This window comes from Nomascus leucogenys, chromosome 18 (genome assembly GCF_006542625.1).
Source record: "Nomascus leucogenys isolate Asia chromosome 18, Asia_NLE_v1, whole genome shotgun sequence".
Lineage (NCBI taxonomy): Eukaryota > Metazoa > Chordata > Mammalia > Primates > Hylobatidae > Nomascus > Nomascus leucogenys.
Genome location: NC_044398.1, coordinates 101,972,230 through 101,983,467, shown reverse-complemented (window position 1 = coordinate 101,983,467; position 11,238 = coordinate 101,972,230). Strand labels below are relative to the sequence as shown.

General features: G+C 64.7%; 1 protein-coding gene across 2 annotated transcripts; it reads left to right on the top strand.

The window, feature by feature from the left end:
- Positions 1 to 1,449: 1,449 nt before the first annotated feature.
- On the top strand, positions 1,450 to 10,081 carry SSTR5 (somatostatin receptor 5). Of its 2 annotated transcripts, none has more exons than XM_030798352.1 (2): positions 1,450 to 1,483; positions 7,458 to 10,081. In XM_030798352.1, exon 2 carries the CDS (start codon positions 7,485 to 7,487, stop codon positions 8,577 to 8,579), a length of 1,095 nt encoding a protein of 364 aa, XP_030654212.1. In that variant the 5' UTR covers positions 1,450 to 1,483; positions 7,458 to 7,484; the 3' UTR covers positions 8,580 to 10,081. The 2 variants fall into 2 exon arrangements, with proteins under 2 accessions (XP_030654212.1, XP_030654213.1); XM_030798353.1 differs by having other exon boundaries at positions 1,453 to 1,505; positions 7,458 to 9,067.
- Positions 10,082 to 11,238: the final 1,157 nt, after the last annotated feature.

The following is an 11,238-nucleotide window of genomic DNA, read 5'->3' as shown; positions in this document are numbered from 1 at the left end:
CCCAGGTGCGAGGCAGTGCGAGCTGGAGGAACACAGCCGGGGGCTGAGGCGAGAACCCCGAGGATCGCGGGTGGAGGCTGAGGGGAGGGGCAGCACATGGAGATGGGGGAGGAGTTAAGGGTCACGAAGGGGTTCTCACAGGATCTGCCTTGGGAAGCCACTGCTGTGGGAGGGTGGGAGGGATACAGCCCAGGTACCTCCAGAGAGGATGGAAAGGCGTATGGGGCGGGTTCTGGGCAGGGGCCCTGGGACCAGCCTGCAGCCTCCCCTGAGGGCCTGGCCATGGCCACAGGCTGGGCAAGAGGGGAGGGGACCTTGGGGCCAGGTGCCGTGGTCCTCTAAGCACTCTTGCTCGATGATAAACGTAATACATGCTCCTTGTAGAACATGTAGAAACACCGAAACGCTTAAAGGAGAGAACATGGTCCCGGTACCCGGCCTTCAAGGGAGCTGCTGGCGCCAGTGGGAGCCCACCCCACCTGTGAACAGACGGCAGGCGGCTGCTCCCATGTCCCCTCAGGGAGGCACCCAGGGCCTTCCAAGTTCTGCTATCACCTGGGGCTGCCTCACTTCATTCAGCCAGTGGCGGGGCAACCTGGGTCGGCGCAGGGGAGGGGGCTGGGGGACCTCCTGGTGGGAAAATGTCCGGTGATCTCCAGCCTCCGCGCTCAGTGGGAGGAGGCACTCGATCCCGATTGTTACAGCCAGCAGCGCTCACGGCAGGCCCGGAGATCAGCATCCCGGGAGCTTGTCAGGGATGCAGATTCCCAGGCCCTCACTGCCTGGGGAGTCGGGGGCCCAGCTCAAGGCCCAGGAATCTGCTTTGAGGACCCAGGTAACTCTGCTGCCTGCTTGAGAACCCAGCCTTAGGTGAGGGACTAAGGTGTACCCATGGATTCATTTCAGGGGAAATAAAAATAACAACTTAGCAGGTAGTCTATGTTTAAATATGTGTAGGATCCACAAATAAGGCACGGATAAAACCCAAATGGAGTGTCGTAGAAATCGCACGACCACGGACCCCCTCTCGCTGGGGCTGCCTGCCGTCCCCGCCAGCCTCCACACACCCACCTCTCTCCACAACCCCAGCCCACCCCTCAGAGACGTCTGCAGAGCCCCTGACCCTCTCCCCTTGAACAAGGACCCTCCACCCTCTTCAGACTCTTGACGAGGGACCCCCTGGCCTCCTGTTGGCGGCAGGACCCACACCCCAAGCTGGGGTCTACCGCAGAGTGGACAGCAAGAAAATAGGGCACAGGCACAGGCGATCATGGGGTCACTGCCAGTGGGACCAGGGCTGTGGGCGAGTGCGCGAGGGTTCCCGGAGGCCAGACGTGGGACCCGGGAGTCGAGCAGGTGAAGAGGCCCTGCCCCGCCCCCACCAGACCCTGGCCCCGCCCCCGCCCCGCCCCGCCCCGCCCCCTCCCAGCCGGCGCCCCGAGAGAGCCCGGAGCCAGCGCCGCGCGGACATCGGGGCTCCCCGGCCAGAGGGCGCCGCCGCCCAGGTGAGTGCCGCCCGCCCCTGTCCCCCTCCCGCGCGGACACCCCCTGCCCTCTGCTGTTATCCCCGCTGGGGGTCTCACCCTGTGTGCGCAGCCCCGGCCCGGGGTCCCGCCGTGCGCCCCCAGCCCGCTGCACGCACTGTCCTCCACGCACCCTCCGCACACCCGCGGGGCTCTCCTGCCGCCGGCCGCCGGGGTCCCTCCCTTCCCGTTCCATCCACTCCCATCTCCTTCCCCCACCCCACAGCTCACCATCTGCAGGCGCCCCTTGTGCCAGGGTCAGCCCAGAAGCCACAGGGGACCCAGATGGCCCCACTCTGCCCACCGCGCCGCTCCCGGCCTCTCCTCCCCACGACAGGGGCCAGAGCGGGGCTGGCCCCTGGAGCTGGAGGAGGGTGGGTAGGGCTGGGGAGGGCTCGGAGCCTGGGGGCTGGGAGTGGCACTCAGGCCACAGAGAACCACTGGGCCACGGAAGGAGGGTCCCAGGGTGCCCATGGCACCCAGCGAGGGGAGGATCTGCAATTTGGGTATGGGGGGAGGCAACTGGTGCTTGCGCCCAGCTGGGTCCGTGGGCTCCTGGAAGGCAGCAGGCAGAGGCCAGCACCCAGGAGCCCTGTGCCTGGCACCCACAGATGGGTTCCCTGAAACCCAAGACTGGGGAGGCTGGGGTGCCACCCTGCCAGCTGCGAACAGAGCCCCCTCCTGTCCAAGGCACCACGTGTACCTGGAATCCTCCTGGCGTCTCCACCCTCCCCAGAATAGAGAACATGCCACTGGGGTGTGTGCCCTTGGCCCTCCTCCCCCACCCCAGACCCGCCCACTTGCCCGACCCGCTGTCCCTGGCCTGCCAGCCCGCCTGGGGCCCCCTCAAGGGCTAGAGAGCGGCGTGCATGGTGACAGAAGTTGGGGATTGTTCCAGCGAGGCTGAGCCCTTTCTGAAGGGAGTGATTCTGGGCGGTGTGGGTGGGGACTGCCAGAGCCTCCTGGGGAGAAACCGGTCGATAGCACCAAGGACAGGGGCCTGGCGTTGATTTCCAGGGCGAGACCCAGCGAGGCTCCCAGGAGGTGCCTGGTGTGGAGGGTGCCCTGAGAAGCGTTCGCGGAGCACGCAGGACCCCTGCTGCTGCTGCTCCAGGCTGGCCCACACCTGCCTCAGTTTCCCTCTCCTGGGGAGGGTATGTGCCCCTGGCCGCAGGCTGCCACAGGGACAGATGGCGTGTGTATGGGGGACAGGCGGCGGTGCCATTGGCTGCACTCACAGAGCTGGACCCCAAGGGGGCAGTGGCCTGCCACCAGCCCACCCTTCCGACAGAGGAAACAGGTCAGAACGCTTGTTCTGGGAGCACAGGCCTGGCTCGGGGGCCTTTGGAGGGGCTGGGGCCTGTAGTCTTAGCTAGGGTGTCCCCCGACGTTTGCCCCCGCCCAGCACACATTGGAGGAGCCTGGGTGGCTCTGCAGCCTCTCCAGGGTGGGGTGTGGGCCCCAGCTGTGTGAGCCACTGCCTTCCCAAGCAACAGGTTCTGCAACCTCTCCAAGCTGCAGCTGCATCGCTGCCCCCCGTGAAGGAGCCGGCTCCCCGACCTCGTGCTGGGCTAGCCTGGAAGGGGTTGGCAGGGTGCAGGCTAGACCTCCACCCAGTCATGGAGGACTTGGTGCTGAGGCCCCGCCTCTGGTCCTAGGCCCCTGTGAAGACTGCCCCGTTCTCTGAGGAGCCCAGCGGCCTCCCGGATGCTGGGGAAACGCTGGGCTGCTTAGGGCAGCTTGTGGGAGCAATCATTGAGTGCCCAGTGTATGCCAGCCCCGCTGTGGCCCCCATTGTGGGGAGGTGAGGCCGGGAGCAGTGCGGTGGGCAGACTGGGGCCATCTGGGTCCCCTGTGGCTTCTGGGCTGACCCTGGCACACAGGGCATCTGCAGACGGTGAGTTGTGGGGTGGGGGCGGGAGACGGGAGGGATGGATGCTGGTGGGAGTGGATGCACGCAGCACCCTGCACACAGAAGCTCACTCAGTTTCATCTGCTCAGCGACCCTACAGTTTGCAGGAGTTGCCTATCCCAGAAGCTGGGCTCAGTGAAGCCCGTGACTTACCCCAGACCACGCAGCCCATGTGGGGAGTGGGCAGGGGCCGGGGTCTCTCCCAGTGCCGTGTCAGGCTGAGCAGATCCCTTCGTGGCCGAGGGTTCGGGATCAGAAAGCTCCTAATGCTGGCTCCCCCTCCGGTGAATCCCCCCACCCACAAGGGACAGGGCCACCAAGACCATTTCCCCGTGAGTGCGTAATTTTATGACTCAGAAGATGACTGCTTCCAAATAATGGCTCTTGCAGAATTACGATCCAAGAGTTAGGTACAGCAGTAATAGTCTATTTTTGTCCTTTGCTGCTCTGAAGTCTAACTCCGGAGGTGGAGCACTGGGGGCCGTAGAGCCGGGGACCTGGCAGCCTGTGGAGCCCCTCGCTGGGCTCTGGGCACAGGAGTGGCCTTGGAGGAACCCTGAGGCTCCTCTGAAGCTATGAAGCTGCAAAGACAGGGGTTTGATTTTAGCTGCTTGGGAGGCTGAGGCAGGAGGATCGCTTGAGCACAGGTCGAGGCTGCAGTGAGCTGTGATCACAGCACCACTGCAATCCAGCTTGAGCAACAGAGCAAGACCCCATCTCAAAAACAAAAAGACAGGCATTTGGGAACCACATGTGCTGGGGACTCAGGGCCTGTGTTGGAGCTGGACCGGAGCCCAACAGCCGCCCTCTCCCCGACCCACCATCAGTGGCTCCTCTGTCCCCTCCACCTGGCCACCTTGGTACAGAGGAATGGGCTGAAAGTGCCTCCCCAGGGAGAGCTGCAGCTCAGAGGCGTCTGCACCTGGGCCGCCATCCCATCCACCCGGACTCCCACGCAGCCAGCGGGCTGTCTCCAGACCACTGTCCTTCCGGAATGCACGCTCCACAGGCAGCCAGAGGGAGCCACAAACATGGCGTGTTGGATTTCTGTGCTGGTCCCTGGGGAGCGGAGAGCCACAGGCCCCTCCCCCTCCCTCTCCCTCTCCCTCCCTCCCTCTCTCCCCCTACCCTGTCTCTCTCTCTCCCCCACTCTCTCTCCCTCCCTCTCTCTCCCCCCACCCTGTCTTTCTCTCTCCCTCCCCACCTCCCCCTCCCTCTCCCTCCGTCTCTCCTCCCTCCCCCTCCTTCTCTCCCTCTCTCCTCCCCTCCCCCTCCCTCCCTCTCCCTCCTCTCTCTCCCCCCCACCTGTCTTTCTCTCTCCCTCCCTGCCTCCCCCTCCCTCTCCTTCTCCCTCTCTCTCCCTCTCTCCTCCCCTCCCCCTCCCCCTCCCTCTCCCTCTCTCTCCTCTCTCTCTCCCCCCCACCCTGTCTTTCTCTCTCCCTCCCCGCCTACCCCTCCCTCTCCTTCTCCCTCCTACTCTCTCCCTGCACCCTGTCTTTCTCTCTCCCTCCCCACCTCCCCTCTTCTCCAACCCCAGGGGTCTGCATGGAGGCCACTGCTCTGCTCCTGCTGAGGACTCTGCTGTGCTCTGGCTCCTCCCTGTGGGAATCAGTCATGTCTCTCTGGCTGGTGTCCCTGCCCAGATGCCACAGCTTGATGGGGATGCTCTTTCCTTCCTTTATGCTGCTTGGGACAGGTGCGCTCCCAGACGGGATCCTGTCGCCAGTTCTGGGGGAGCCCAGCCAGGCTCTCCCCCTGCCGATCCTACAGAGCCCTCTCCGGACCTTCTGCCAGCACCCTGCTCCAGGGAACGTTTCAACCCTCTTCCCATTCACCGATTCTCTCTTCAGCGCTGTCCACACTGGAGTTGGTTCTGACCACTTTTGTAGTGTTTTTTTCCACTTAAATGATTGTATTTTTTACATCCAGGATTTGTAATTTTTAAAAATAGATGCCTGTTCATTTTACTTCTTAGACAGAAGCCAAATGTATTTCCTAACATTTTATCCATGCCGTCTCTGTGGATCCTGCACATATTTAAACATAGCCTAAGCGTACCTGTTTGCTTGTTATTTTTATCTCCCTCAGATGGATCCACGGGTCCACTGGCCCTGCTGATTTTCTGAGTCATATTTCTTAGTGTGTTTGAGCCAGGTGAGCTTAGGGATGTTGATTTCTAGGTTTGTTGGGGACAGAGGGCTTTCTCTTTGTGTTGTCAGCCTTGTGTTCTGGGCTCCCCCATCCCCAGCTCTCCTGTCCTTGTCTACCAGATTTCAGTGGCCTTGGCCCAGCCCCCCAGCCCCGCAGCCCCCAGCCAGGACTGTGGCGTTTCCTGGCAGCTGCTGGGGTCGTCCCGTGCTCTGAGGTGCCTCGGGGGTAAGGGCTGGTCAACCGAGCAGGCCCAGGGCTCCAGACGGCACATGCTGGGGTCACCACGGCCGGCTCCACCCCTGCTCAGGCTGGGGTCCCCCAGGGAGGGGCTTGTCCCCGGTCTGGATCCTGGGGGCACTTTGATTCTCTGCTGGCCACCCCCAGGGTCACACAGCTCCAGGGTCAACCCGAGCGTCTGGCCTTCCTCCGCCGCACTCGTCAGGGGAGGCATTGATCTTTTTGAGACAGGGTCCTGCTCAGTCACCCAGGCTGGCGTGCAGTGGTGCAATCACAGCTCACTGCAGCCCCAACCTCCTGGGCTCAAATGATCCTCCCAACTCAGCCTCCTCGGTGGCGCCCGCCACCACACTTGGCTAATTTTTGTACTTTTTGTAGAGACGGGGTCTCACCATGTTGCTCAGGCTGGTCTCGAGCTCCTGACCTCAGGTGATCCACCCACCTCGGCCTCCCACAGCTCTGGGATGACAGGCTTGAGCCACCGCACCCAGCCGGAGTATCATTTTTATGAATGATTTCAAACACGCAGAAAAATACAAAAACAATGTACGAGGTACACACGTGCCCATGGCCTTGAACCCACAGATGTCACCATTCCCAGCCCACCCTTCTCCATGGAAGCCCTGGCTGAAGCCTCCCCTCTCTCCCCTCCCCCAAGTCTCCCCTGTTCTCTCTCTGGGCCACGGTTGGGGGTTCCAGGGCCTGGGAGGGGCTCAAAGTTCCGATGGGACTGGGCAGTGTCAGGTGGCTGGAGCCCCCACACGCTGTGCCTCTGACCCGCCGACACCCCCCACCGCGGCTTCTCGTCCGGGCTGCAGGGTGTGCAGCCCCCGCCCCCAGTCCCCCCTCCTTCGCCCTGTGCGACTCCTGGGGCTCCGTGTGACCGCCCTGTGTGGTTTGTGTGTTTGCTTCTCTGCAGCCGCCCCATGGGGAGGGGCGGTGTCTGCCTGGCCCTGTGCTGTGCCCTGGCCTGGGTTTACAGATGTCTGTCATTGCTGTGGGGGTGACGGTGCCTGCGCTGGCCTGGAGAGAGGTCCAGGGGCCAATGGGCAGCGTGCACCCCGGTGAAAGCCCCTCGAGGCTGCGGTGGCGACACCACGTCCAGCCGCTTCTCGGGTCGTCCTAGCCAGGCGCCATTCATCCCAGGCGGACAGGGGCCGACCACTGGCCCCGTCTCTCTCCACTGCCACCTCTCCCTGTGTGTCCCGGGAGGTGCCGCCCCCTGGGCCTCGGCCCCTTACCTGGAAGACGAGGGCAGCAGCACTGCAGGGCAGGCTCTGAGGGCTTCGGGAAACGCAGGTGCTGGCCTCAGACTCCAGGATGCTGTGGCCAGGCCAGGCGCCATCTGGGTGCAGGGGCAGCCACAGGGCAGCCGTCGCCGTATCGACAGCAGCCGTCCGTCTGGGCTCCCGGGGCCACCTGCCCGCCGCTCCTTCCTCTCCTGGCTTATTTTCCAAACAATTTGCTTAATGTGATTCCCGGCCGAGCTGAACATGACTAATCGTGTTTACCCGGTGATCCCGCGCCTCCTGGCAGGCGGGGCTGGGGCCGGGCTGGGGCCCAGGAGGAAGGAATGCCTGCATGTGCCGGTTCAGGGACTCACCACCCTGGCATACTCCCTGCTTCTCTTGCAGAGCCCGACGCCCCCCCGGGCTGCCGCCATGGAGCCCCTGTTCCCAGCCTCCACGCCTAGCTGGAACGCCACCTCCCCGGGGGCTGCCTCCGGAGGCGGTGACAACAGGACGCTGGTGGGGCCGGCACCCTCGGCAGGGGCCCGGGCGGTGCTGGTGCCCGTGCTGTACCTGCTGGTGTGCGCGGCTGGGCTGGGCGGGAACACACTGGTCATCTACGTGGTGCTGCGCTTCGCCAAGATGAAGACCGTCACCAACATTTACATCCTCAACCTGGCGGTGGCCGACGTCCTGTACGTGCTGGGGCTGCCTTTCCTGGCCACGCAGAACGCCGCGTCCTTCTGGCCCTTCGGCCCCGTCCTGTGCCGCCTGGTCATGACGCTGGACGGCGTCAACCAGTTCACCAGTGTCTTCTGCCTGACAGTCATGAGTGTGGACCGCTACCTGGCGGTGGTGCACCCGCTGAGCTCTGCCCGCTGGCGCCGCCCACGTGTGGCCAAGCTGGCGAGCGCCGCGGCCTGGGCCCTGTCTCTGTGCATGTCGCTGCCGCTCCTGGTGTTCGCCGACGTGCAGGAGGGCGGTACCTGCAACGCCAGCTGGCCGGAGCCCGTGGGGCTGTGGGGCGCCATCTTCATCATCTACACGGCCGTGCTGGGCTTCTTTGCGCCGCTGCTGGTCATCAGCCTGTGCTACCTGCTCATCGTGGTGAAGGTGAGGGCGGCGGGCGTGCGTGTGGGCTGTGTGCGGCGGCGCTCGGAGCGGAAGGTGACGCGCATGGTGTTGGTGGTGGTGCTGGTGTTTGCGGGATGTTGGCTGCCCTTCTTCACCGTCAACATCGTCAACCTGGCCGTGGCGCTGCCCCAGGAGCCCGCCTCCGCCGGCCTCTACTTCTTCGTGGTCATCCTCTCCTACGCCAACAGCTGCGCCAACCCCGTCCTTTACGGCTTCCTCTCTGACAACTTCCGCCAGAGCTTCCAGAAGGTTCTGTGCCTCCGCAAGGGCTCTGGCGCCAAGGACGCTGACGCCACGGAGCCGCGGCCAGACAGGAGCCGGCAGCAGCAGGAGGCCACGCCGCCCGCGCACCGCGCCGAAGCCAATGGGCTTATGCAGACCAGCAAGCTGTGAGAGCCCAGGCGGGGGGTGGGCCGCCCCGTGTCACCCCCAGGAGCAGGGTTTGCACTGCGGTGACCCCCACCCGTGACCTGCCAGTCAGGATGCTCCCCAGCAGTGGTGTGAGGACAGAGCTGGCTGAAGCCAGGCTGGGGTGGACACAGGGCAGAAGGCGCCCCACAGTGACTGACCACCCCCTCTAGCCGTCTGCCACACAGCGGGGGCTCCCGGGAGGTGGGGGAGGTGGCCAGGCTGGTGGGGGGCTCGCCGTGCGGTGCAAGTGCTCAGGACCGCCTCACCCTCCGTCCGGCCCCAGCCCATGCCGGCCTTCCCTCTGGAGAGCGACTTTTCCAGAAGGCCGGCCAGGCGAGAGGGTCTTCCTGACTGTGGGGCTGACCTGCATGACCCGCCAGCTGTGTGTGCCCTCAGGTCAGCTCTGAGCCACCGGGTCCACGTCCAAGGCTGCTCTGCTAAATTAAAGACACCCGAAAGCGCTTGACTCAGGTCCCCGGAGTCCCTGGCCAGGGCCCCAGTCCCTCGCTTGCCCTGCGCTGTGTGGACTCTGGGGACGCAGGTGTAAGGGGAGTGTGGCTGGGCGGCCCCCGGTCAGCCAGGGTCACGCCTGTCCTGGGGGCCCCACCCTGCTGCCCGACACCCCCCACGGGATGCTGCAGGCGGCAGTTGCTGTCTCAGAGAGGGGAGCCGGGGGGCTTGGGCACTGGCCCAGCCAGGGGCGAGGTGGGGAGGTGGCTGGTGCAGAGGAGAGCCAGGGGCTGAGGTTGGGGTGGAGGGTCCGGCCCTCCAGGCTGCTGGGTGCGCAGGTGGCTGTGCTGTGCTGAGATTGGCTCTGTCTGGAGGGGTCCAGTGTGGGGTGTGCCTGGGGGCACTAGGGTGAGGTGCTCCTGCTGGAGGAGGACCTGAGGGTCAGGGGCTGGTGAGGACGGGGAACCTGTGGCCGTCTCTTCTGCTTTGGGGCAGGGGCTCTGGCCCGGCAGAGGGAGCGGGGACAGGAGCAGAGGACGATCATCCAGGCACAGCGGGGAGCTGCTCCCCAGGCCAGAACAGACAGCACTGCTGAGAGGCGGCGGCCGCGCGTGTGACAAAAATAGCAAGCCCTGGGAATCCCGCCGCCCCCCACCTAGAATTGTCCCACCTCCCCCACCCCAAACACCAGCTTTTCCTGGCGCCCCAGGCCCAGAACGTGGGCCCAGAGAGCCTTGCTGGGGTATCTGGGGCACCTTGGCCTCGCTCTGAGGCTGGAAGGAGAAGGAACAGGGTGCGGCATCACTCGGCCCCAGGGACCCCTCTGCCCTGCCCGGCACTGGCCCCGACCCGTGTTCCCACCGTCTGTGCAGAGCAGGGCCTCATCCTCCCGGATGGCACAGGGAGCGGCTGAGTGGGCACAGATCCTGGCAGGAGAAAGGCCCAGGCTGAGGCCAGGCCTGGGAAACATCCGAGCAGTGAGGACACGCGTGTTTGACAACTGCTCCCCTGAATAAATGCGAGGATAAATGTTTGATTCTTTCCCCGAGCAAATATTGTCCCTGGAGCCGAGTTCAGCCAGCGCAGACCAGAGTGAGCGGAGCCTGGGCTCCCCTGAGGCCCAACACAGGACCCGCCCCCGGCCCAGCCCCTCTGAGCCAGACGAGGCCAGGATGGGGGCAGCCAAATGCCCAGCAGGAAGTGGGAGGCGTGGAGCTGGTGAACAGGGTGAAAATCGATGGAAGCTGCCTGGGGTCTTGGACTGGATCTGCCCCTCACGGCTTCTCCACAGCTCTGGGCGGGCAGGGTGGGCTTCTGCAGGGGGTCCACAAAGCTCTGCCTCTGAGTCACCAAAGAGGGATGCATCCAGGGTGCACTGGGGGAAGCCGAGGCCCATTCACACCGCAGCACCCCCCTCGACCTGCCTCCCCAGGGATTTGGGTGCCATGTTCATCCTCTCAGAAGGCTTTGGGGACCGAGCAGATGGCTCGGAAATCCCTGCCGAGATCAATTTCTCCAATTGATTTGACGCCGGGCGCTCTCCCTGCAGGGCCGGCAGCCACGCGTGGCAGACAGAGGCGCCAGCGCCCTCACTCCCGGGTGAAGACGCCCTTGGCCCCCAGCCCATTCGACCCGGCCGCAAGCCTCAGGCCACCCTGCTCCCCGCCTCGCCCAGCCTGAAGCCCCCAGGACCCCGGTCCCTGTCCGTCCCAGGCCCCAGCCTCACGGCCCTGCCGAGCTCCTCAGTCTGGTCCCGGCCACGCGCAGCCCACGTCTGTGCCTTTGGTCATAGCCTTGTCACCGTCAGGTGCACACCCTCCCCACAAACCAGACCTGCCGCGCACGGCCTCCTCTTCCCTTGACCTCCCCCAGGACCCCGCCACGCTGACCCTCTGGGGACGGTGGGCTCGTGACGGCGGCCCCACAGCTGGGCCTGGGACTGACTGCCCTTGACCCCCTGCGCTGGCTGAGCCCTGAACACGTGTCTCCCTCGGACAGACGCACCTGCAGGGCACCAGCATGGGGCTGGGTTGTGGGATCAAGATGGAGCCGGAAGAGCATTCCAGGCAGAGGGAACAGCCTGTGGGAAGGCTCAGAGGCAAAGGGGCACAGGGGGGTTAGCTATGGGGGTCAATTCAGAGAGAGGAGCAGATCCAGGCCCCCCAAGTTCTGCCCCCATGCTACCCTAGGG

What these genes read in the sequence shown, in the direction of transcription:
- SSTR5 (XM_030798352.1), top strand. Translation starts at nt 7,485, where the DNA reads ATGGAGCCCCTGTTCCCAGCCTCCACGCCTAGCTGGAACGCCACCTCC.